General features: G+C 42.9%; 1 protein-coding gene across 3 annotated transcripts in view; it reads left to right on the top strand.

Annotated features, from left to right (window-relative positions):
- EIF3L (eukaryotic translation initiation factor 3 subunit L) overlaps positions 1–26330 on the top strand; it is an 88846-nt gene extending 62516 nt beyond the window's left edge. For all 3 annotated transcript variants that reach the window (XM_033929563.1, XM_033929564.1, XM_033929565.1), the window contains 6 exons: positions 17667–17837; positions 21536–21669; positions 24116–24289; positions 25421–25610; positions 25789–25869; positions 26203–26330. In XM_033929563.1, coding sequence (XP_033785454.1) covers positions 17667–17837; positions 21536–21669; positions 24116–24289; positions 25421–25610; positions 25789–25869; positions 26203–26241 — 789 coding nt within the window. In that variant the 3' untranslated portion in view covers positions 26242–26330. The remainder of the gene's footprint in view (positions 1–17666; positions 17838–21535; positions 21670–24115; positions 24290–25420; positions 25611–25788; positions 25870–26202) is intronic.
- The last annotated feature ends 747 nt before the right edge of the window (positions 26331–27077 follow it).

The raw sequence follows: 27077 nt of genomic DNA, 5'->3' as shown, positions 1-27077 counted from the left end.
TATGTCTCTTTAGCTATAAATTACAATATTATGATTAAGACTTAGCTAAAAGGAAAGATTTATAAACTATAAAGAGTTTTACCTCATGCAAAATGGTCATTTCTTTAATAAGACATTAACTATTTTTTTCTGAGGCCCTCCAAGTACCTACAAATCCTAAAATGTGGCCCTGCAAAGGGTTTGAGTTTGAGACCACTTCTCTAAACAGAGTGAATCTTTCTTTTACACACATTTATTACCCTCATACCAATATGCAGTATATAGCCACAGGGAGCTGAAAGAATGTTAGAAGTTGGCTTTGGAGTATAACTAGCCTGTGCCAGATTGATATGTTCCTGTTTTGTGAGCAAGGTAGTTTTCATATATCACCTTGCTCATCTCTTTATCGGTAGATAGAAGGCAAAAAAAAAAAATCAGCCGACTCTTTTTCAATTTGCCTCACTTACTTTGGCTTGCACTGCTAGTCCTTAACATAAGCATTGCCATACTGGGACAGACACAAAGGTCCATTATGCGCCGTATCCTGTTTCCAACAGTGGCCAACCCTGGTCTCAAGCACCTAGCTAGATCCCAAGTAACAAAACAGATTCTATGCTGCTTATCCTAGGAATAAGCAGTGGATTTCCCCAAGCCATCTCAATAATGGTCTATGGACTTCTCTTTTAGGAAATTATCCAAACCTTTTTTAAACCCCGCTAAGCTAACTGATTTCACCACATTCTCCGACAACAAATTTGAGTTTAATTACACATTGTGTGAAGACATATTTTCTTCGTTTTATTTTAAATCTACTACTTAGTAGCTTCATCGCATGTCCCCTAGTCCTAGCATGTTTGAAAAGAGTGAACAAGCGATTCACATCTACTCTTTCCACTCATTTTATAGACCTCTATCAAATCATCCCTGATCAGTCTCTTCTCCAAGCTGAAGAGCCCTAGCCCCTTTAGTCTCTCCTCATAGGGAAGTCATCCCATCCCTTTTATCATTTTTGTCGCCCTTCTCTGTACCTTTTCTAATTCTGCTATAACTTTTTTGAGATACAGCGACCAGAACTGCATACAGTATTTGAGGTGTGGCCGTACCATAGAATGATACAAAGGCATTATAACATTTTCTTCATTGTTTTCCATTCCTTTCCTGATAATTCCTAACATTCTATTTGCTTTTTTAGCAGCAGCTGCTGCACATTGAGCTGAGGGTTTCAACTTATCCTCACCAATGACACCTAGATCCTTTTCCTGGGCAGTGACTCCTAACACAGAACCCAGCATCACATAGCCATAGTTCGGGTTCCTCTTTACCACATGCATTACTTTGCACTTGTTCACATTAAACATCTGCCATTTTGATGCCCAGTCTTCCAGTCTCACAAGGTCCTCTTTCAGTTTTTCACAATCCTCTTGCGGTTTAGCAACTTTGTGTCATCAGCACATTTAATTATCTCACTAGTTATTCCCATCTCTAGATCATTAATAAATATACTAAAAAGCGTGGGGGCGTGGCTTGGAATCTCGCACGAATGGTCGGGTGAGGAAGGAGCTCCCGCTATTAACAGACATTATATTAAATAAACTTTAGTGTCAGGAAAAATAGAAAGTTTTGAATTTTTTCAAATTAGTAACTCAGGATGGCCTCCGGTAAACAAACAAAAAATGACGCGGCAATAAACGCTGGCAGCGTAAAGCGATCGAAACCGGAGCCGGTGACACCCTCAAAAACTCCATTGCCGAAGGATAACAAATGGGAAGAAGAAATGTTTAAAGAAATTAAAGCCATAAAAGAAATTGTCTTGTCAAACTCAAAAAAGCTGAACGAGTTACAGGATGAAGTATCCACATTAAATAGGAGAACGGAGATCTTAGAAAATAAAGTTAACCAACTGGAAAAGAATGTTGAAGGGTTTGAATTTCTAAAGAAAAAACTTAAAGAGGACGGAGAGAAAATAGACTTGCTTACCAGGGAGCTGGAGGACTGCTCGAACAGGATGAGGAGGTCGAATTTGAGAGTGATAGGGATACCGGAAGGGGTGGAGAAAGGGAACATGATATCCTTCTTAGAAAACTTCATTATAAAAGTCCTGCCTTTTAAAGCAAAACACCCTATAGAAAGGGCACACAGAGTCCCAACCAGAAGACCTGATAAATTTGTTGGACCTAGACCGATAATTTTTAAGGTGTTAAGATTTCAGCATGCCCTAGAAATTATTAGACTTGCAAAAGAAAATCAAAATCTGCGTTGTCAAGATGCCAAGATTCACATTGTCCCAGATTTTGCAAAATCCACAGCACAGAGGAGAAAGCAGTTTTTAGATTTGCGTCCATCACTCAGAGAAATTGGAGCTAAATATGGGTTGTTGTACCCAGCAGTTATGAAAGTTACAATGGGCAATAAAACATTCAGCTTTGATAACCCTGAGAAGCTTAAATAATTTTTAAATCAAAGAGAGCAGCCTATGAATGAATGAATCTGAGTGGTTTATTCTAGTTGTTTTAAATATATATCTATATATATTTTAGCATATATGCTTTATAGTATATATAATATAAAGAATTGTTTTATATTTTAAAGTTTATTTTAATATGTACCGGTAAAAGAATCTTCCCAGTTTACAGTGGGATTTGAATTGCATTCTAAGTTCTATAAGCACTACAAATGCATGAGGTAATATATTGTACTGAACATTCCTCTCTGGAAGATTTACAACTTACAAAATATTCTTATCTGCCTTTTCTTATTGCAGTAAGATTCTAACAAAGGTCTAGTCAAATATTGCAGGAGTAACTTTTAATTATTAGCTGCAGAAAGCACGGGGTGGGAGGGGATGTGCACAGATGGATCAAGCACTGGTTGTCGGGTAGACTGCAGAGGGTCGGAGTGAAGGGCCAATATTCTGACTGGCGGGGAGTCACAAGCGGTGTGCCACAGGGATCGGTGCTGGGGCCGTTTTTCTTCAACATATTTATCAATGACCTGGAAAAGGAGGCAAAGTGCGAGGTTATAAAATTTGCAGACGATACCAAACTGTGCGGCAGAGTTAGGTCCAGGGAGGAGTGATAGGACCTGCAAAGGGACCTGGACAAGCTGGAAGACTGGGCAAACAAATGGCAAATTCGCTTTAACGTGGAAAAATGCAAGGTCATGCATATAGGGAAAAAGAACCCGTTGTTCAACTACAAATTGGGGGGGGGGCATTGTTGGGAGACAGCAGACTTGAGAGAGACTTGGGTGTGCTGGTGGATGCATCACTGAAGCCATCTGCACAGTGCGCTGCAGCCTCGAAAAAAGCCAACAGGATGCTGGGCATCATAAAGAGGGGCATAACAACCAGGACGCGGGAAGTCATCATGCCATTGTATCGAGCGATGGTGCGTCCACATCTGGAATACTGCGTTCAGTATTGGTCGCCGCACCTCAAGAAGGACATGGCGGTACTTGAGAGAGTCCAAAGGAGAGCAACGAAACTGGTAAAAGGGCTGGAACACTGCCAATATGCCGAGAGGTTGGATAGGCTGGGGCTCTTCTCTCTGGAAAAAAGGAGGCTCAGGGGAGATATGATAGAGACCTTCAAGATCATGAGGGGCATAGAGAGGGTGGATAGGGACAGATTCTTCAGACTGAAGGGGACAACAAGTACGAGGGGGCATTCGGAGAAACTGAAGGGAGATAGGTTCAAAACAAATGCAAGGAAGTTTTTTTTCACCCAAAGGGTCGTGGACACTTGGAATGCGCTACCGGAGGAAGTGATCAGGCAGAGTACGGTACAGGGATTCAAACAGGGATTGGACGGATTCCTGAGGGATAAAGGGATTGTGGGATACCGAGGGAGGAGCTGGGATGTAACACAAGTATAGAAAGCTAACCAGGTAATAAGTATAGAAACCCAACCAGGTCGTGCATGTGCAAGACCGGAGGGTTAGGACTTCGATGGGAAGATAGGACTTCATTGAGAAACCAAGGTGGCAAGGGAGCCCCTTCTGGTGATTCAGACAGGACGTGACCTGTTTGGGCCGCCGCGGGAGCGGACTGCCGGGCAGGATGGACCTATGGTCTGACCCGGCGGAGGCACTGCTTATGTTCTTATATATTTTATGTATAATGTGCTGGGCTATGAGATATGCCTTTTATATAAACTGAAAAAATGGATCCTTTGTACATGATACCACATGTTGGACATTTTTCTGACTCGAAGAAGAAAGAATTTATTTTTTTTTTTTTCATCACAATGACTGAATTATAATTTCCCCCCCCCCTTCTTCATATAAATTCATGTAATCCTTTTTTTTCTTCCTCTCTACTTACTATTTTAAGTTCTTGTAAACCGTGTCGAGCTCCATACTCATGGAGATGATGCGGTATATAAACTTAAGGTTTAGATTAGATTAGATTAGATTATAGAAGATGAAGGATAATTCTAAACATGAGTACAAAGTAAGAATAATTCTACAGCAGGATTAACAGGAATATGGTGGAACATTATGCTCACTACATTGCCAAGTTGTATGATCACTTGTATATCGAAGTGCATAGGGGATATGCCATTCATACTAAAACTTTTGAACTGAGGAGTTCACCTTTCTGTTCAAGAAAGAAAGAGACTGATTTCCAGATACGATTGGTATGGTGAAATGAGATTCTTTATTCAGAAAAGACAGCAGCATTGAAAATGGAATTCTTGGAACTATTTGTTTATTGATTTGAATCTTCATCGCAGATATCATCTTCGGACTGAACAGTGGTTCTTGTGCAAGGGAAGGACATATATAATTAATTGGCATGTCTCGTGCTTATTGCATATTAGGAGATGGATTGCATTCCTTGTGTCTCATTGCTCATTCCTTATAGCTCCTGAAATTCTAACCTTAATATATTATCGTAGTATGACTAGGAAGATATAAGAAAAAAGGAGAAAGAAGAACTGGAATATTGAGTTTTATGACTCCATTACTGTTTATAACTATGATTTCGGGATCAATTGGAAGTAAATTTGTGCGCAAGGAATGTGACTCACTAGGATCTTTCACTGAGGAATTTTCTTTCAAAAATGATCTTATCTTTGATCTAGTGCTGAACTCATTCTGTATAAGAATTAATATTTCAATATATTTAATTTAAATTTTAATTGCTTTTCATTGAATCTCATTGATAGCTATAGAATATATTTTCAATAGGGAATATCTAATTCTAATATGAATCAAATTCATATGTCTTTAGTGATGGAAAATTTATTAATTAACATCTGTACACTTCTAAAGAGGATGGTTACTGTGCACATATGAGCAGAAGCGATTTGATTTCATTATGAGTAACTTATAGATTTATAATTTGTCTCCTTTTATACATATTAATATTATATGTTAAAGGATATTAAGAATAATTAGTTATTGATTATCCAAGCAAGATAATCTTAATATTATCTTCACATTAGATCAACTAGATCTATACAGATTGGGAATTGGTTGTTGAGGTTTTTGATGGATATTTATGGAATGATTATAATAATAACAAGAGAATTATATAAAAAGATGAATATATTATAATATTGTCTTAATATTGTGGTCTGTTGGGGAACTTTCTGGACTCATCTGTACTTATATGTGTGATTCCAAGTTATATATGTCATTATTTAGGGGGGGATGGGTGGGAATGGGATTAACAAAGGGATTGATAATAACTGGGGGAAGTGTTATATTCTAATGAAGAGGGTTTGGAAAATGGCATCTAATCATGAATTAATTTGTTATTTATTCTTTACATTTGAGAAGAGATTTTTGATAATTATTAAATATAATGGAGACTAAAATTTTTTCCCTTAACGTTAATGGTCTCAATCATTCTGTAAAAAGGAAAAAAATGCTTACTTTCTTGAAAAAACAGAAAGCTGATATATACTTCATCCAAGAGATGCATCTTTCAGATGTTGAATCAAAAAGACTCGAAGGCGAATGGATAAAGCACTGTTTTTTCGCCCCTGCAGTTAGGAAAAAAGCGGGGGTTGCTATTTTAATAAGTAATAAATGTTCAGCTTCATTTAAAATGTTGGAGTTTGATCCCTTTAGGAAGATGGATTAAGGTGGAAATGAGAATGGGAAATAATATCTTGACTTTGATTAATGTCTACGCCCCTAATTCGAATCAAAATGATTATTTTAAATCTTTACAACAATTAATACTCCCACTGGCTGCTTCTAATTTAGTTGTAGCTGGAGATTTCAATGCTGTGATGGATCCTTTTATGGATAAAATCCAAGTAAAAATATAAAATCTTTAGGATTAGAAAATCTGGTAAATTCTTGTGATTTAAAAGATATATGGCGAATTCTTCATTTTAATGATCAGGAATTTTCTTTTTTTTCACAAGTTCATAAATCTTTTTCAAGAATTGATTATGTTTTTGTTTCAAATTCATTGGTAAAACAGGTGCTACAAGCTTCCATTGATCCAATTATTTTGTCAGATCATGGAGGAGTATGGATTAAATGTAGTTTAGATAAACAGGAAATAAATAGATCAGTTTGGAGATTTGATAATACACTGATTGCAGATTCAGTTTTTCTTGAAGAATTTAAGGAAAAGATATCTGAATTTTTCCAAATCAATAATACAGTGGATATTAACACTGAAATATTGTGGGATGCTTTTAAAGCTACTATGAGAGGTCATATTATTTCTTATTCGGCACATACTAGGAAATTATTGGTTAAACAATTCACTGATCTGGAAAATGAAATTAAATTTCTAGAATCTAAATTAATTAGTAATTGGCAGAAAGATACTTTACAAGAACTCTTAAAAGTAAAAGGGAAATATAATGAGATTTCTTCAAGATTGGCGAGGAAAGATTTGTTTTCCCAGCAAACTTTGTATTATGGAAGTTCCAATAAGGCAGGAAGATTACTTGCAAATTATCTTAAAGCAAAAAAAAGAAAAGTAAAAATAATAGCAATTAAAGATAGTAATGGAAATTTGCATACTCAGATTAATGATATTTTAAATCAATTTCTTAATTTTTACAAAGATTTGTATTCTTCTGAGTCTTATGCTGATAAACTTCAAAGTGGTGTGGAATTTTTAAATTTATTAGTGGGTGCAAAACTTCCTGATCATATAAAAAGAAGATTAGATGAGCCTATATCATTAAAAGAAGTAAAAACTGCATTGAAGTCTCTTAGAGTTGGATCCACTCCAGGTGGGGATGGTTTTACAGTAGAATTTTATAAAACATTTCAAATGCGTAACTCCCTCATTTATTAAATTTATATCAATATCAACTAAATAAAGGTTGTATTACAGTACTATGGCAGAATCTTTAACTATTGTTTTGCCTAAGCCAAATAGAGATCCTACTTCGGTATCAAACTATAGGCCGATATATTTAATTAATGTAGATGGAAAATTACTGGCTAAAACTTTGGCTATGAGATTGGCTAAGGCTCTCCCTTATATAATTGATGTACATCAAACTGGATTCATTGCGAATAGACATTCTTCCAGTAGCACAAGATTGACATTCCACACTTTAAATTTAACTAAAAATATGAATGATCCGGCTTTTGCCATATCTTTAGATGCAGAAAAAGCATTTGACAAAGTGGAATGGGATTTCATGTATCAAGCCTTGGAATGGTTTGGTATAGGTTCAGGATTTATTCAAATGGTTCAGACTTTGTATAGCTCCCCTATGGCAAGATTATATATCAACAATAAAATGTCAGATCGTTTTAATTTACATAGGGGAGTTAGACAGGGTTGTCCACTATCTCCTTTGCTTTTTGATATAGTATTAGAACCCCTATTATTAGCTATTAATCAAGCAAAGGGGATACAGGGTATTCCTCGTAATGATTGGGAATATAAGTTCTTTGCTTATGCAGACAATATTTTATTATATTTGAGAAATCCTGTTTCCTCCATTCCTTGTTTGTTAGAATTGATAGACAAGTTCGGTAAATTTTCAGGATATAAAATAAATTGGAATAAGTCTGAACTTCTTCCACTCAATGTACATTGTTTAAAAAGTATGTTTGAGTCCTTTTCTTTCATTTGGAAGGATGATGGTTTAAAATATTTAGGAATATGGATTAAAAATACAGTAGATGAGACTAAAAGAAAATGAAAAAAGGCTGATAAAAAAGGTTACGGAATTATGTGAGCATTGGAATCCACTACATTTATCTTGGTGGGGGAGAGTTCAAACGGTTAAAATGATGATTCTACCTGTAGTTTGCTATCAAATGGGTATGATACCAGTATTTTTTCATGGATCTTTTTATAAAAAATTGAACTCGATTATTATAAAATTTATTTGGCTTGGTAAAACTCCTAGAATTGCTATAGCATCTTTGCAAAGACCAATTAAGGAGGGCGGGGTAAATTTTCCAAACTTTTATAGGTACCATCAAGCCTATATTTTACATCAAGGTATGTATTGGGTCCTCCCGGATCTCTTTGAGTATACTCCTGATTGGTTATATTTGGAATGGCGACTCATGTTTCCTTTACATCTTTCTCATGTGCTCAGTATCAAGATGCCCAGATTGTACAAAGAAAATAGAATTCTAATGGATACTTGGAAAACATTACGGTTTGTCAGTAATTTAACAGCAATTACTATTAATAATTCAACGAATCAATCCATATGGCTAAACTCCAAGATTCAAATTGGCGGTTTCAAGATCGTCTGGAAACATTGGATAATTGCAGGTATCAGAACTTTAAATGATGTAATTACTAATGGTAAGCTGCTGGATTTTACACAATTGCAACATAAATTTGGGCTTCACAAATCGCAATTTTTTCGTTGGTTGCAATTGAAGCAGGCCATTCAGGCAGGGTTCCCTGAATGGAAAAATTTGAATACTCAACCTAGCATAGAATTTTTATGTTTTCAGGCGGACTTTCTGGGACATCAGGCCGCACACTGGTATAAAACTATTAGTGAATTGGTTAAAAAAAAGCCTAAAAATACTCTTAGGGATATTTGGAGCATTGAGATTAAGCATGATATTTCAGCATCTCAATGGCCACAAATTTGGTCTTGGAGAATGAGATGTACAATGTCAGCGTCTATGAAACAAACTTGGTTTTTTTTGTTACATAGAGCTTTTTGGACCCCAGTTAGATTGCAAAAGTTAAATAGTTCTTTGTCTAATAGATGCTGGCATTGTAATCTGGATATAGGGACTTTATATCATCTTTTGTTCTATTGTCCCCATATCTTAGCCTTTTGGAACTCAATCTGGGATCAAGTAAATTGTTTATTGGAAAATCACGTAGCATTAACTTATGATACTGTACTTTTTGGTATGTCTATGAGAAAAAAGAGTCAGATATCAATGTGTAATAACAAACTTTTATTGATTTTGACCGGAGTAGCCATACAACATATTACTAATAACTGGAAAGACCATAGTGGGCTCAATTTTAAATTTTGGTGGAATTCAGTTTGCCACATATACAGAATGGAAAGATCAATAGCGGTGCAAAATGGAAATTATAAAAACTTCATTAAAATTTGGGAACCATTAACGTCCTTTTGTCATGATTGATGCCATTTTCCTAATATTTATATATTTAATATGTAAGATAAGGGTGGGGTGGGGGGAGGGTTTCTATTATATGAAAAATAAAAATTATCCCAGGACAAGCAGGCAGCATATTCTTAACGCATGGGTGACGTCACCGACGGAGCCCCGGTACGGACATTTTTCACTAGAAAGTTCTAGTTGGCCGCACCGCGCATGCGCGAGTGCCTTCCCGCCCGACGGAGGAGTGCGTGGTCCCCAGTTTCTTCGTTTCCGCGGAGCGAAGAAGACGCATGTGGTTTCAACGGCCGTTGAAAACTTCCTTTTTGCCTTCCCGCTCGCGTTATTTTCTTGTTTTTTTCTCTTTTTCCCTTCGGGTTTCTTTTTCCGTTCTAAATAGTAAAAAAAAAAAACAACTTTGTTTTTTCTTTATTTTTCAGGCCGGCCCCAGCGGGGCCTGTTGCCATCATACAAGCCTCCGGCTTTGATTTTGCGGAGGCCGTGTTTCCCTTCATGCCCCCTCAACCGGGCTTTAAGAAGTGCCAGCGGTGTGCACACCCAATCTCTCTCACTGACCCACACAATTGGTGCCTACAGTGTTTGGGTCCAGAGCATCGGGCTGACACCTGCACCCGCTGTGCCACTCTTAAGAAACGCACCTTAAAAAATCGGCAGATCCAGCAGAACATCCTTTTCGGTACCGGATCTGCTATGGAAACTGCCGCGACGTCGACGGTACCGCAAAAGACGGCACCGACCACTTCGACAACGCCCGATCCTTCCTCGGGGTCGCTGGCACCAGGTAAGCCGGCTAAGAAGCCTTCCACCTCCCTTGAGCGCCCACCTGCCACAGTGGCGACGCTGGTCCTCCCGGCCTCACGCCGACCCCGCAAACGCTCCGCCCCGATCTCGGTGAGTGCCTCCTCATCGGCCTCCTCATCGCCGGGGCGTGGAGCAGCACCTATGGAACCAAAAAAGAAAAAAGCGGTACCGGTGCCACCCCTGGATGACCGCATCGTGGCCATACTCCAAGACAAATTGCAGGAACAGCTGCAGCAACAACTCCAGCACCTGCTACCGACCCTATTGGCACCACTTCTTTCGGTACCAGACCGGCCCGAGCCTCGCACCATCCCACCGGTGTCCACCCCCTCGGTGCCACTCAACACTTCCATGCCAATCCTCTCGGCTGAACCACTCCATTCTCGTCCTGTGGTACAGACCCGCTCTGAGGTCGATCCTCCTCGGGACCAGGAAGGGCACCGGTCTCCCCGGGACCCAGAATGTCACCGCTCTTCCCGGGACCGGGGTCAACACCGGTCTTCCTCTCCCGGTACCGTCTCCATGCGCTCTGGCAAGTCTCTTTCTAAGACCCGCCACACCGAGCCTTCCACCCCAACATCTCGGCGTGCGCACACTGATATCAGGGACCCGGACTTATGGGAAGAATCCCCACCCGGTACCGAGGAGGACGTCTCCAACTCTTCCTCAACCATTGGGAGGTCATCACATCAGACCTGTGGGTCCTCAACATCATCCGCCACGGCTACTCTCTCAACTTCCAGACTCTTCCACCAGACAACCCTCCTATAGAGTCTGCGTCCCACTCCTCCCAGTCCCTTCTCCTCCTAAGGGAGGTCCAATCCCTCCTTCTCCTCAATGTCATCGAAGAGGTTCCCACAGACCAAAGGGGTCAGGGATTCTACTCCCGCTACTTCCTGGTTCCCAAGAAGACAGGAGACCTTCGTCCCATCCTCGATCTCCGGGACCTCAACAAGTGTCTGGTCAAGGAAAAGTTCAGAATGCTCTCCCTGGCCACGCTTTATCCTCTTCTCTCTCAACACTACTGGCTATGTTCCCTGGACCTCAAAGAGGCCTACACTCACATTCCAATCCATCTGAATTCACGTCGCTACCTCCGATTTCAGATACAACACCGCCACTATCAGTACAAGGTGCTACCCTTTGGCCTCGCATCATCGCCCAGGGTGTTCACCAAGTGCCTTATTGTGGTGGCGGCCTTTCTCAGGTCGCACAACCTCCAGGTGTTCCCCTACTTGGACGATTGGTTGGTAAAAGCACCTACGTCTCCACTTGTGCTACAAGCCACTCAGTACACCATCTCCTTCCTCCATCTCCTGGGGTTCGAGATCAACTACCCCAAGTCGCATCTGCTTCCCACACAGCGACTTCAGTTCATTGGAGCCGTTCTCGACACCACTCTCATGAGGGCGTTTCTCCCCTCCGACCGCCAAGGGACCCTGCTCCACCTCTGCCGCCAGGTGCTCCTTCATCACTCCATTCCAGCTCGGCAGATGATGGTCCTCCTGGGCCACATGGCCTCGACGGTCCATGTGCTTCCTCTGGCGCGACTTCACCTCAGGACACCTCAATGGACTCTAGCCAACCAATGGTCACAGACCACCGATCCTCTTTCTCATCCCATCTCTGTGACATCGTCTCTTCAGCAATCTCTTCAATGGTGGTTGAACTCATCCAATCTTTCCAGGGGTCTACTCTTTCATCTACCCCCTCACTCCATGATCATAACCACAGATGCCTCCCCCTATGCATGGGGAGCTCACCTGGGAGAACTTCGCACTCAGGGACTCTGGACCCCTCAGGAGCATCAACATCACATCAATTTCCTGGAACTCAGGGCCATGTTCTATGCCCTCAAGGCCTTTCAGCACCTTCTTTACCCTCAGGTTCTTCTCCTGTGCACAGACAACCAAGTCGCCATGTACTACATAAACAAGCAAGGCGGCACCGGATCTCCCCTCCTCTGTCAGGAGGCCATCCGCATCTGGACCTGGGCCACAGCCCGCAGTCTCTTCCTCAAGGCTGTCTATATCCAGGGCGAACAGAACTCCCTGGCCGACAATCTCAGCCGCATCCTTCAACCTCACGAGTGGGCTCTGGATCCCCCCACACTCCGCTCCATCTTTGATCAGTGGGGCACCCCTCAGGTGGACCTCTTTGCAGCTCCTCACAACCATCAGCTGCCCCAGTTCTGTTCCAGACTCTTCTCTCCTCATCGTCTGGCCCCGGATGCATTCCTGCTCGACTGGACGGATCGGTTCCTCTATGCCTTTCCTCCACTGCCTCTGATGTTGCGGACGTTATTCAAACTCCGCAGGGACAAAGCCACCATGATTCTCATCGCCCCTCGGTGGCCTCGCCAACACTGGTTCTCCCTCCTACTCCAGCTCAGCTCCAGGGAGCCCATTCCTCTTCCTGTGTTTCCTACTCTACTTACACAGCAGCATCAGTCTCTACTGCATCCCAATCTGTCCTCGCTCCACCTGACAGCTTGGTTTCTCTCGGGCTGACCTCTCCAGAGAATCTATCTCAGCCTGTCCGTCGTATTCTGGATGCCTCAAGGAAACCGGCCACCCTCCATGTTACCATCAGAAGTGGACCCGGTTCTCCTCTTGGTGTCTGCTTCATCATCACGATCCCACCTCATTGGCGGTGGAAACCGTACTGGACTATTTGCTCTCTCTCTCCGACGCTGGCCTCAAATCGACCTCAATCAGAGTCCACCTCAGTGCCATCACTGCGTTCCATGAGCCTATCCTCGGAAAACCTCTTACGGCTCATCCCCTGGTTTCCCGGTTCATGAGAGGCCTCTTCAATGTCAAACCACCTCTGAAGCCTCCTCCAGTCGTCTGGGACCTGAATGTGGTTTTATCAGCACTCATGAAACCTCCGTTTGAGCCTCTTGCCACAACTTCACTCAAATTTCTTACATGGAAGGTGCTTTTCCTCATTGCCATCACCTCTGCCAGGAGGGTTAGTGAGCTGCATGCACTGGTTGCCGACCCACCTTTCACTGTTTTTCACCATGACAAGGTGGTTCTGCGTACCCATCCTAAATTCCTTCCCAAGGTGGTCTCGGACTTTCATCTCAACCAGTCCATTGTGCTGCCTGTCTTTTTCCCTAAGCCCCATTCTCATCCTGGGGAACAGGTGTTGCACACGCTGGACTGTAAGCGTGCCCTAGCTTACTACCTTGACCGTACCAGGGCTCACCGCTCATCTCCTCAGCTCCTTTTGTCCTTCGACCCTAACCGTCTAGGTCGTCCTGTCTCCAAACGGACACTTTCCAACTGGCTTGCTGCCTGCATTGCGTTCTGTTATGCTCGGGCCGATCTCTCACTGGAAGGTGCTGTCACGGCCCACAGGGTCAGAGCTATGGCTGCTTCTGTGGCTTTCCTCCGTTCCATGCCCATCGAGGAAATCTGCAAGGCTGCCACTTGGTCCTCAGTTCACACATTCACTACTCACTACTGTCTGGATATCTTCTCCAGACGGGATGGGCACTTCGGCCAATCTGTATTACACAATTTATTTTCCTAATGGCCAACCATCCCTCCTCCTCTCTGTTAGCTTGGAGGTCACCCATACGTTAAGAATATGCTGCCTGCTTGTCCTGGGATAAAGCACAGTTACTTACCGTAACAGGTGTTATCCAGGGACAGCAGGCAGATATTCTTACGACCCACCCACCTCCCCAGGTTGGCTTCTTAGCTGGCTTATCTTAACTGGGGACCACGCACTCCTCCGTCGGGCGGGAAGGCACTCGCGCATGCGCGATGCAGCCAATTAGAACTTTCTAGTGAAAAATGTCCGTACCGGGGCTCCGTCGGTGACGTCACCCATGCGTTAAGAATATCTGCCTGCTGTCCCTGGATAACACCTGTTACGGTAAGTAACTGTGCTTTACTAAAGGGATTTCAGGATGGGAGAGGGAGGGTTATATTTACAACTATAAGTTATAATGATAAGATGTACAAGTGGTTAAATCTATGTTATTGTGTTGCAATTTTTGTACACTTGATGAAAGTTTTAAAATGAATAAAGAATTAAAAAAAAAAAATATATATATATATATATATATATATACTAAAAAGCAGCAGTCCCAGCACTGACCCCTGGGGAGCCCCACTATTTACCATTGAGAATATTGACCAATTTAAACCTACTCTCTGTTTTCTATCTTCCAACCAGTTTTTAATCAAAATCGGGCATTACCTCCTATCCCATGACTTTCTAATTTCCTCAGAAGTCTTTCATGATGTACTTTATCAAATGCTTTTTGAAAATCCAAATGCACAATATCAACCGGTTCACATTTATCCACATGTTCATTCATCTCTTCAAAGAAATGCGGTAGATTGGTGAGTCAAGATTTCCCTTGACTAAAACCATGTTGGCTTTCTCTCATTAATCCATGTTTATGTATATGTTCTTTCATTTTGTTCTTTATAATAATCTCTACCATTTTGCCCAGCACCAACATCAGACTCACCGGTCTATAATTCCCGGATTACCTCTGGAACCCTTTTTAAAAAATTGATGTCACATTGGCCACCCTCAAGTCGTTTGGTACTATGCTAGTTTTTAAAGAAAAATTACTAACATTTCTGTAAGTTAATTTTTCAATTTTATCAGCACTCTGGGATGTATATCATACGGTCCAGGCAATTTGCTACTGTTTAATTTTTCAGATTGTCCCATTACATCATCCTTAGCAAGCTTGACTACATATGAGTTATTGCTGCTTTTCTGTAGGATTGATCCCCCCTGATTCTCGGGGATTTGCAGCGTCTAAAATGAATGAGCAAATCCTGAGCCCCCTTATATGACAGGCTTGACTCTCCTCTTCACACCTTTCTCCCATCAAATAATACTGTTGCTGTCCTTCTTCTTCTGCACCACTATGGTGCTATTTCTTTCTCTCTTCTTTCTTCCTTATTGGTGTTTGTTTTCTGCTTCTCTTGCCCTACCCCATGCAGTCCTTTTAATCTAATTCCACTGTTATATTCTGCCAACTCCTAAAGGTTCAAGTTGGATTACAAGCAAGTAATTAACATAGGCATTCCCAAGGAGTTAACTTTATGTTAGAGAGTGGCAGAAAATGAATCGAAATCTAATCAGCTGGTGCATCTTAGTGCTGGTGCAGGGACTACAGGACCAAGGGCAATTGTCCCCTTCTCCGAGCTGATGAAGCTTTTGTCTGAACACATAGCCATCTAAGCTTGAGTACTTGCTGGGTAATACCTAACCATCACCAGCTTCAATCTGTGTGGTTTCTGGGAAACTGAAGTTTGTAATAACAACTACCCCATTATTCATGTCAATAAACTATGCTCCATGTTTCTTCTCATCCATACTTTCGAAACAACCAATCAGTGTTTCCAGTTGCTGGAATATAAATAAAGATAAGTTCCCCCCTCCAAAAGGGGGAAAACTGTTAGCGTGAATATAAACCAGAGGGTGTTATACACAGTTGAGTCACATTATTATGACCACCTGCTAATATCCAGAATAACCACCTCTGGCAGCACGGACAGCAGCCAGACACCGTGGGAGTGACTCAACAAGATGCTGGGTGGTTGCTGGAGGTATCTGGGGCCATGCAGACTGCAGTGCATCCAACAGTTGCTGATGGGTGCATGGTGGTGGATCCAGTTGTCGAACATGTCAGTTGAGGTGGTCCCAAATGTGCTCAATTGGGTTAATGTCTGGGGAATTTGGAAGCTAGGAAAGTAACTGGAAGTCTTGGTCATGCTCTGCAAACAATTCTGGTGGTATGATGTGATGTATTGTCCTGTTGAAAGATCCCATCAGCCATAGGGAAGACAGTCAACTTGTACGGCAAGGATGGAGAGATACCCATATTGGTTGAGAGTGCATTCCAGAGGTATCAAGGGACCCAGACGATACAAAGAAAACATTCCCCAGACCATAACGCTGCCGCAACCAGCTTGCGTACGTCCAACAGTGGTTGTTGGGTTTGTTCTCGGTGGTTCCACGCCTGACATGCCAACATCCATCTGTTCAATGGAGCTCAAAACATGACTCATTGGAGAAGGCAACCCTCTGCCAGTTGGTGCAAATCCAATGTCTGTACTCCTGTGCAAATTGCAGCCATTTTTTTGCGATGAACCCTTGTGAGCATGGGTGCAGTCACCAGCCATTTAACTCCAGAGCCCGCTGCACGGTCATTTTGGACACACATCTGGAAGCCTCCTTTTTCGTTTGGACAGTGAATTGCTTCCCGGTAGCATTCCGATAGGCCCGCACCAACTGTGCAGCCGTCATTCACCTCTCACATCGATGGCTCGTGCTGCACCACAGTTACCATGTCCAGTCTTTGAGGTTCCATTTATCCACTCACTATAACCACATTAGTCCATGAACAGTTTACAAACTCCACTGTTTCTGATATGCTACTGTCCTTGGCCTGATAGCCGATCATGCCTTTTTCAATGTCTGATAAACTGTGCTTTTTCCCCATGACAGCCACAGTTGCTATATTGGCAACTTGCTGACATCCCACCTTATATACCCACGAAGTCTGCGTGTGACACGTGCATTCATTCATTGGCTGTGCGTCCCTGACATCGGAGGTAGGCAGTGGTCATAATAATGTACTCGACTGTGTATTTATGTAAGGTATGTATTCAGGTTTTCCCCAGTGAATTTACATGAGATCTATTTGCCTGCACTGCTTCCATTGTATTCATAATGATCTCATGCGTATTCATTTGGGAAATCCTGAAGTTGTGCAATCCTGCACTAGTCATTTCATCTTGACTAGAATGAGCGTCATGTTGTGTCATTCAGCCAGTTCTATTCCACACCTTCCAGCTCACTTACCAGTCTTCTAAGTATATGTTTGTAAAATGACTGCTCCCACTATATATGCTGGCTAATACTGCATGTATTTTAGAAAAGGTTTTGTGATGTTATGCTCAGTCCCAGTGGTATTTTAGAAAAGACTATCTCAACCTGGATGTCAATTCAGATATCTATATTTTATGTCTTTTTTTTTTTAAAGGTAGTTTTAAATGTTAGGATCACCTTTGCAAGTTTTATGCATAAATTTTCTTTACTAGCAAGACAAATTTAGGAAGTGAGACCGACTTAAATCCTGAGACTTTCTCTTTAGAAATTTGTAAATGTATTTTTTGAACAGTGAATACACCCCAGATCATGTGCCATTTCTAGCGTATGTGGAGAATTTCTCAAAGTAAGATGCTAGGAGGTAGTTAGACTGGGGTTATTCCCTTTCATCCAGTCTTAATACCACACATCAGAAGATTGTAACTTATGATGAGTATTCTGTGTCCTCAGAGCATGTACTCTCGAGTCCCTGAGTGCCAAGTCACCACCTATTATTATGTGGGATTTGCCTATCTGATGATGAGACGCTATCAGGACGCAATCCGAGTGTTTGCCAATATCCTGCTATACATCCAGAGAACCAAGAGCATGTTCCAGAGGACCACCTATAAATATGAAATGGTAAGTACTGATCAAGACTTAATTTATAGACTAAACGAAAGTGGAACTATGGATCCACAGGATGGGGTGGGTTGGGGTAGGAGCAACAGGGAAAGGAGGCTTGATTAAGGAGCAGAGTGACTGTGCTCTGTTCTGCTTAAGCTCAGCGGGACTTTCTTTCTGCTGTTTTGCCTGAAGCAACTCCTATGGGTGGCATGCAGTAAAGGCCCCTCTCGCTAGAGGCAGCCTGTTTTCATGGCTGCTGCTGCTGCTGGCAATCAACATGTGTTTGGAGGTCTGTGAGGAGAGGGAGAGACACCAGACCCATGGTGGGAGAAATCCTGAATTTGCTGTTGGGGGAGGAGGGAGAAATGCTGGACTCATGGCAGAGAGAGGGAGAAATGCTGGACTCACAGTTATGAGGAGAGGAAAAAATGTTGCACCTGTGGGGTTGGTGGTATAGAGTAAAGTAGGGAAGAAGAAACTGGTCTAGGTGGATAGAAGAGAGGGGCAGAGATGCAGGGAGCAGAGGGAATAGATGAAGACAGGAGATGAGAAGATTGGGTTGTTGGGGGGGAACACTTGATGGAGGGAGGGAAGGGGGAGAGAGAGATGCTGGACTTTAGGGAGTGGCAACTTTTTGCTACTGAGTCCTGGCCATTGGTGCTGCTTTATTATGACAGGTTTTCTGGAGCTTACTTTTTTGCAGGTTTGGTTACTGGAGCTCTGAAAGAATCTCCTCCCCCTTCCCCTGGTCCCTACTATCTTGTGAAAAAGTGTTCATTTTTCCACCTAGGGTCAAGTCAGTCCTATCTAGGCCACTAATGCCACAAGCCTACTTATTTGCTATTATTTTATTTATTTAAAAAATTTATCAACTACCTATATCTAGGCAGCATTACAATAATAACATGCACAGAATATGACAAAAAGGACTTTTACAAACATGTTGGGTTACAGGTGAATAATCGCATTTTAAATAAATTTTTACAATACAATTCATCTTAAAACTTGCATTCAACATTTCAACTTTTATTGAAATGTTTCTAAAAAATGCTTCTGTTACAAGGTAACACATTTCATTTCCTGCATAAATACAATAACCCACTTTATAAAGTACAGTACTCCCCCCTGATATTTGCAAGGGTTCCATTCCAGGAACCCCCGCACATGTTGAAAAACCACAAATACAGTTTTTAGCAGGAGAGACAGGAGAGGGCAGCTGGAGCCCGGCGAGTGAAGGAAATCACTCGCGGTATGCTCCAACCTCCTCTTCCTGTACTAAAGTCGGGCCTCACCAATCAGGATCTGCTTTGACACACAGCTCCTGATGGTGAGGCCCAACTTTAGTACACGAAGAGGCGGTCGGAGCATACTACAAGTGATTTCCTTCAATCGGCGCTCCAGCTGCCCTCTCCTGCCTGGTCATTTGCGGTCGGAAAATACTGTGAATGACCGGGACCGCGGACTGCAAATCCATGGGGGAGCACTGTATTGATCATACTGAATGCTGTAGCCCAGCCATGTTCTTTCTGTTCTGCACCACTTCCTGCCCTTATAAATGCATGCACTTGGCACCTGGATATCTGGGGATCTTTGTGTTTATCAGGGCTGTTCTGCTGACCTTTGTTATATACAAACTTAGAACCTTCAAGGGAAAATATTCAAGAGCAGCATGCAGTTTTTTTTATTCTGCTTTTCCTTGTTCCGTTTCTAAAAGTTTGGATGAGATGTAAGCGCTGTCTTTGCAAGCCAGTAGCACAAGTTATGCTAAAACATGGATGCTCCCAATGTAATTTACTCTTTATAGACTTTATAAGCAAAGATAGCTGAAAAGGTTACAATGTTGTGTGAATGACAACTGCTGGTTCAGTTGTAATAGTGGCAGAATCAAAAGCTGTTCTGTTTAATGTGCCATTATGAGCATGTCGGTGCTTACCCTGTTCTCAACAGTAATGTCTGAAGCAGTTTGCCTTATCTGCTTCACTACTACTGCTGCTTTGTATAACTAAAGTAGTTTGTTTATACATTGGAAAGCATCACTTCCTCTCTCTCGCCACTCTAGTGGTGAAAAGTGATGTACTTTTCCTTCTCGATACCCTTTTCTAAAGCAAATTTTATAGTAACTTTGCCTCCCTTCCCCAACTTCCCTCCTGGACTTTCATCAGTCATATATGTTTGTCTTCCCGTCTCAATGTTTTAGATTATATTTTATTCTTTTACTTTATTAACCTACTGTAAACCGTCTAGTTACTTGAGATAGATGGTATAACAAAAAATGAATAAACTTGGACAAAACCATGTATTGTTTCAGAAACTATTTCTGGCCCTATGCTACTAACTTACCTGAGAATGGACTCCAGATCAGTTTGAATTTTTTGGTGATTAAGGGCCCCTTTTACAAGTCTGCAGTAGCGAGATCCAGCATAGCAAATAGGAATTGAATGGGATGCATCACATTTTCTACTTGGGAATCGCTGCTTGTGGCTTTGTAAAAGGGGCCCTTCATCACCAAAAACTGAGACAGCACCATCCTTTTCCTTTAGTTTTTTAAAATATAATTATTTTTATTATACTAAAATATGTTTTGGTGGCATTCCTTTCTGTTAGCATAACAATTTAAATTAATAAAAGGTTCTTTAATATTGTAGCAGGATGGATGCCCACTCCTTCCTGCTTCTAGGCCCCCCCCCCACACACACACACACACACATGCGCGCCAGGACCCCAACTCTCCATACTTAGAAACAAATTGGCAGGAGAAATGCCCACTTCTTCCTGCCTCCGGAACTGACCCCCCACCCCAATGCCAGGACCCCCCTCTCAATGCCAGAACTCCATTCTCCTTCCCCTCTCCCCATACTTAGAAAAAAAAAATCAGCAGGAGGGATGCCCACTCCCTCTTGCCTAAGCCACCCCACCTTCCCCAACCCCATACCTCGTTGAAGACAGGAGAGATGCCCAGTCCCACCTCTCCAAAATGGCAGGTCTTCCCTTTCCTGGTGAATCCTGGCCTTAGGTGTCTGAGCCAATCAAGGCCTTAGGCTCTTCTCAATGAATGCCAGGATGTACTGGGCAGGGGGCCTAAGGCCCTGGTTGGCTCAGACATTTAAGGGCATATACTGGGAGGAGCCTAAGGCCTCTCTCCTGGGAGGGGACCTTAGGTGTGTGAGCCAATCAGGGCCTTAGGCCCTTCCCCATGCATCCCAGGATGAGCCAGGAAGAAGGCCCGCTATTTTGGAGAGGTGGGCCTGTGGGCAGGAGACATCCCTCCTGCTGTTTTCAGGAAAGAGGTGGGTTAGGGTGTGGGGAGAGCTGGGGAGGCCGGGGGTGGGAAAGGGGAGACCTTTTGCGGCATGGAGGGGTTCACGGTGGCAGGCGGCATGTAAATATTTCTTCACTCAACATGTAATTAAACTGTTGAATTCATTGCCAGAAAATGTGGTGAAAGCAGTTCACTTAGCAGGGTTTTTAAAAAGGTTTGGAAAATTTCCTAAAAGAAATGTCCATGAACCATTATTAAGTTGGACTTGAGGAAATCCACTACTTTTTCATATTTCTAGGAAAAGAAGCATAAAATCTGTTTTACTCTTTGGAATTTTGCCAGGTACTTGTGACCTGGGTTGGCCACTGTTGGAAACAGGATATTGAGCTTGATGGACGTTCGGTCTGTCCCAGTATGGCAACTCTTAACTTTTAATGTTCTTATGTTCTTTCAGATTAACAAGCAAAATGAGCAGATGCATGCCTTGCTGGCCATTGCACTCACTATGTACCCTATGCGCATTGATGAGAGCATTCATACCCAGTTACGAGAGAAATATGGAGACAAGATGCTGCGGATGCAGAAGGGGTGAGCAAAGGAGGAGAGGCTGTGCCCATGATTCAGCATAGCAAATGGAAAAGGTTTCAAGTCTATAGGGGCTGCACAGAGTTTTGCTGGTATTCTGTTTTTTTGCAAGTGCTGTCGGTCCTTCACCCCATGGAAGATTCTTGCTCCTGTGCCTACAAGCTGTGAGCATCCCTCCCTCCTCCCCTTGTCCCCTGTAAGCTTTCCTTTACCGTTTCCAGGCTGAGCTGCTTCTCTCTCCTGATCCATTGCTATCATACTGTGGCTTTATGAATGCAACTGATTACCACTTGCTACACCTGTTGTGTACCAAATGCATTCTGTATACATTGAACAAATTTCATCTTTGCACATGCATGAAACAGGTCAAACTAGTGCTGCCCAATTCAGGAAAAAAAATTTCAATTCGATTCGATTCAGCCTACTGAATTGGTTTTTCGATTCAATTTTCCTGCCCAATTGGGTGTTTTTTTCAAACATCCTAGTGGGTTTATTTTATAGCCTCTTCACCCCCTTTGCCTTTTCCTAACCACACTGGCGCTGTGGTATAAACAAACAAAAAAGACTTTTCCTCTCTCTCTTAAATCCTAGCCCATGTTTACGATTTAACACCAGCTCTGGCAGGATACACGTTTCAAATCTGACATACTGTAATTACAAAATGGAAAATAAAATTAGTTTTTCTACCTTTTGTTGTCTGGTCATTATTCAAATTTTGTTGGTCCCAGGCTCTGGTTGTCTTCTGATAACTTGCTTGCCAGGGTTTCCTTCTTTCTTCTTTCTCCGTTCTAACTATCCATCTGCCATCTCTGTCCTCCCCTTCCGTTTCCCTTCCCTCCCCTGGAGGTCTGGCATCTTTCTTTTTTTTCATCTCCATCCACAGATCCACCTTTTCTTAACTACCCTTTCATCCAGCTTCTCTCCCTCCTTCCCCACCACCCCAGGGTCCACCATCTCTCCCTTTCTTTTCCCAACTACCCTCCTATCCAGTATCTCTATCCCCCCTCCACACCATCCCTTGTGTCCAACTTCTCTCCCTTTCTGTTCCTTCCCTCCCTAAATCCCACTGTTCATCATCTCTCTCCCTCTCCTCTTTTTTAGCCCCATTATTTCTTTCCCCCCAAAGTCCGGCATATGCACGTCTCTTTGAACCCCCTTCCCTCCGTGTACTTCTACACCAGAGCCCCCCTCCCCTGAAGGTCTGTCCCCCCCTGAAGGACTGCCCCCCCCCCCGAAGGCCTATGCCACCATCCCTGGCCTGTCCTCCCCCCCTTAAAGGCTTGTCCCCCCCTTAAAGGCCTGTTCCCCCCTTGAAGGCCTGCACCCCCACAAAGCCTGCACCTCCTCCCCCGAAGGACTGCCCCCCCCCCCCCAAAGGCCTGCCTGTCCCCCCTGAACGCCTATGCCACCATCCCTGGCCTGTCCCCCCTTTGAAGGTCTGTCTCCCCCTTAAAATCCTGTTTCCCCCTTGAAGGACTGCCCCCCGAAAGACTGCGCCTCCCCCCCCCCCCCCGGGAAGGCCTCCATGTTCCCCCTGGCCTCCCCGAACGGTTTACCTTATAACTTCAGCCTGCAGCCGAAGATCGCGGATACAGCATCTTTGCAGTGCTTTGAGCTGTTTCCTCTGCTGCGGTCCTGCCCCTCCTCTGACGTCAGAGGCAGGATCGCGGCGGAGGAAACAGCTTAAAGCACTGCAAAGACACTGTAAGTGCGATCTTCGGCTGCAGGCTAAAGCTATAAGGTTCAGGGAGGCCAGGGGGAACACGGAGGCCTTCCTGGGGGAGGTGCGCAGTCTTTCGAGGGGGGGGCAGTCCTTTGGGGAGGCCAGGAGGGAAGCCAGACAGCAGCACTTCCCGACTGACCCTCCCTCCTTGGCCTCTAAAACAGGTGCAGCTGCGGCCAGCCAGCAAGAGCAACACTGCCGCTCCTGCTTTAGGGGGCGAGGGGAGAGGGGCCGAATCAGGAAGCAGATTTTTTTTTTTTTTTTAATTTAAATCGATTCGAATTGATTCACCCGAAGTGAATCGGGCAGCACTAGTCAAACAAATGAACTAGATGAGGGGCTTTTCTTTCCCCAGCTTACAAAAAAGGGCACCTACAAATGGCAATGGTGGAAGGGAGTTTGACAGGTATGACATTAAACTTTGTAATGTAAATATAGAGCAGAGTTCAGCAGCAGAGATCTATAAGATGAAGCTTCACTGCTGCTTCCAGGAAGTTTTTTTGACTTTCATCCCATTCAATCCCTTTCTTTACTTTCTATTTTATTTTAATGGTCATTTTTGACTTTATGATGAGGGATGGTTTCATGTTTTTTGTTATGTGATAGGTTTTGTTTTTGTCTTTTACAATGTTTTGTATGATTGTTTTATTAAGTAATCTTGAGACTTGCTTAGAAATATTGAGAACAATGTGTAATAAATATCTTATTGATGATAAATAAATCCAGTGATGCTCAGGTGTATGAAGAGCTCTTCAGTTACTCCTGTCCCAAGTTCCTGTCACCAGTAGTCCCTAACTACGACAACGTGCACCCCAATTATCACAAGGAGCCTTACCTACAGCAGCTGAAAGTTTTCTCGGATGAGGTGCAGCAGCAGGCCCAACTCTCCACCATCCGTAGGTCAGTATCCCCACATGATGATTTTGGCGAACTGTGCAAGCTCATCCTTGATCCATCCGCCTCCTTTTTGTTCTGTATGCAGGGGACGGTTTACACTGCTGTACACTAAAATGCTTGTGTTACTTTCTAGCCATTTGGTTTGGCAAGGTGTCCTTTTTATATGACATATGAATCTTTCTTTTATTAGGTATAGGTGGTAATGCAGAAAGCATAACCCGGGCCCTTTTTGATAACCTTTACTGAAATCCTACTGCATGTAATTTAGAAATTTTGTTTATTCTGCTGATATTTTGGTAGTATCTTATATACTGAGGGCAATAAATAGACCAGAATTATTCTATTTTTGGGAGAAAGATAAAATACCTAGTGCACATGAGTCAGGTACAAATTACACAAACATTGGAATCTTTGTGAAGAAGAGGGTTGTGGATACAGTATAAATATTTGGGGTTTTTTTTTCTTATTTAACACCCATTTATCTATGGGCAGATTCAGAAAACTATAGCTGATATCATACTGTCTGTGTAGCACTCCTCCTTCCAACTGTCATCCACAAGGAGGATGAGTGTCTGTCTATAAAACATCAGCAGTGCTAAAAACAGTCACCTACACCAGTTGGATGCCCATCTGTGAATTAAATTCCTTGGAAAAGACTGGAATTTAAATTGCTTATGATTGTCCACTTATCCCTCACACCTGTAGATTTCAAAGAATCCTGGGGTTGTTGATCCTCTTTCTTATCACATATAAAGGAGAAATACATAGGGTAGACAAGGAAAGGGTAGTTTTCTGACATAAAAGACTTTAAAGAATAAGGGCATAGTTTTATTGCTGAGCTTTTAAAAAGAAATCCTTTAGAAAAAGTTAAGAAGGGTTGCATTAGAAGGCCCAAAGGCAGATAGACTACAAAGATGATCATTTTGATGTAGCCCAGTAGTGTTGCCACTTCAACAGATTATATTGTGATAGAAACAATGACCCATGGCCTTGGTGTTCAATTCCACATTATTCTCCTCTTGAGACAGAGGTGTGCTGGCCTGTGAGTAGCATTGGTTCTAGGAGTGCAAAAATGTGATCATCATCTGTGCCAGAAGCTTCCACACAGGTGGTGACAGCTACTTCTTATTGCAGCTTCCTGAAGCTCTATACCACCATGCCAGTAGCCAAGCTGGCTGGCTTCTTGGATCTCACTGAGCAAGAATTCCGCATTCAGCTACTCGTCTTCAAACATAAAATGAAGAACCTGGTGTGGACCAGCGGTATCTCCGCTCTGGATGGAGAGTTCCAGTCTGCATCTGAGGTGGATTTCTATATTGATAAGGTGAGTAGACCTACCCTTCTGCTATGATTCTTTTTTCTGCAGCAAACAAGTACAGCAGCAGAACTCTGCTGTAAGTGGCTTGAGAGGAGCATCTGTCAGTAGATCATGATTGTGTCTTATGCTGTGACGAGCCCTTTTTATGCTGCCCATTGAGATTCACTTTCTCCTCTGTTGGCAGGACATGATCCACATTGCAGACACAAAAGTTGCTCGGCGTTATGGAGACTTCTTCATTCGGCAGATCCACAAATTTGAAGAGGTGAGTGTCTAGCTGGGCTGCAGCCAAGATATTGAGGGGAGAGGATAGTACAGAGAGTTGTCACAGAAAGAGACAAACATAGTGATGCAAGGAGAAAGGACATATGCAATGACCTGAGGAGTCTGGGTGTCTGAACCTTTCCATGATTAATGGTTGGCATGCATGGATGTGGTGAATTTCACTGTAGATTCTCTTGGAGAGGTGGTCCTTGTGGATTCTTGCAGCAGATGTCTGCAAAGGTTGGATGGAGGAAGGGATTCAACATCTTGTAAAACATACTGCTGCCTCATTTTTTATTTTGTTTTTTTTAACACTCTTTTGCCTTCTTCACAGCTAAATAAAACACTGAAGAAAATGAGTCAAAAACCTTGAAGTCACCAAGTGTTCCTGTGGGTTCCTCGGAGGAGATTATACCTCTTTGATCCTGTCGGTGTCATAACACTGTGCAATTTCATCTGTATTAAGAATATAGTGAAAAGAAGGCTGAGGCCAGGCCATTGCTTGAAATGGAAGATAGTAGCTATGGGAGCTGCTTCCTTTGATCTTCCCTTGTTCCACCAGTCTGATTCCCATCTGTACATACCTGGAAAGTTGGTAATTGTTCATGCTGAGATTAGTGATGAGATGGAGGAGGGAGAATTATTCAACATGCTATGTAAAAAGCTAATATATCTACATGAGGATCTACATAATTGTTGGTATTAATTAGGGCTGCAAATTTAGCACGTTAATGACGTGATTAATCACGATTAACGTGATTACCTGATCTGCTGCTCCTACTCCAGACCCACAACTTCTCTGGCTCTGGAAAGAGGCTGTGGTGTTAACGTCAGTGTCCATGCTGCTGCTGGCTCTGCCTGACCCAGAAACAGGAAGTTACATCAAGCTGATGTAACTTCCTGTTTCTGGTTCAGACAGAGCCAGCAGCAGCATGGACACACTGATTAACACCACAGCTCCTTTCCAGAGCCAGAGAAGTGGTGGGTATGCACAAGAGCATCAGATCAGGTAAGAGAGAGAGTTGCTACATTAGGGGGCAAGGAGGGGAAGAGATGCTGAACTTGGAGAAGGGGTGGGGAGGAAAGAGAGATCCAGTGAGGGGATTGTGGATGAGGGCGGGAAAGATACTGATTATGAGGGATGAATGGAAGGAAAAGAGGAGATACACTGGCCTGGAAGCAAGTGAGAGACCAGGATGGGGCTGAGTG

Source organism: Geotrypetes seraphini, chromosome 2, assembly GCF_902459505.1.
Source record: "Geotrypetes seraphini chromosome 2, aGeoSer1.1, whole genome shotgun sequence".
Taxonomy (NCBI): domain Eukaryota; kingdom Metazoa; phylum Chordata; class Amphibia; order Gymnophiona; family Dermophiidae; genus Geotrypetes; species Geotrypetes seraphini.
The sequence above is the reverse complement of the archived record's forward strand: the minus strand, read 5'-3'. Positions and strand labels throughout refer to the sequence as shown.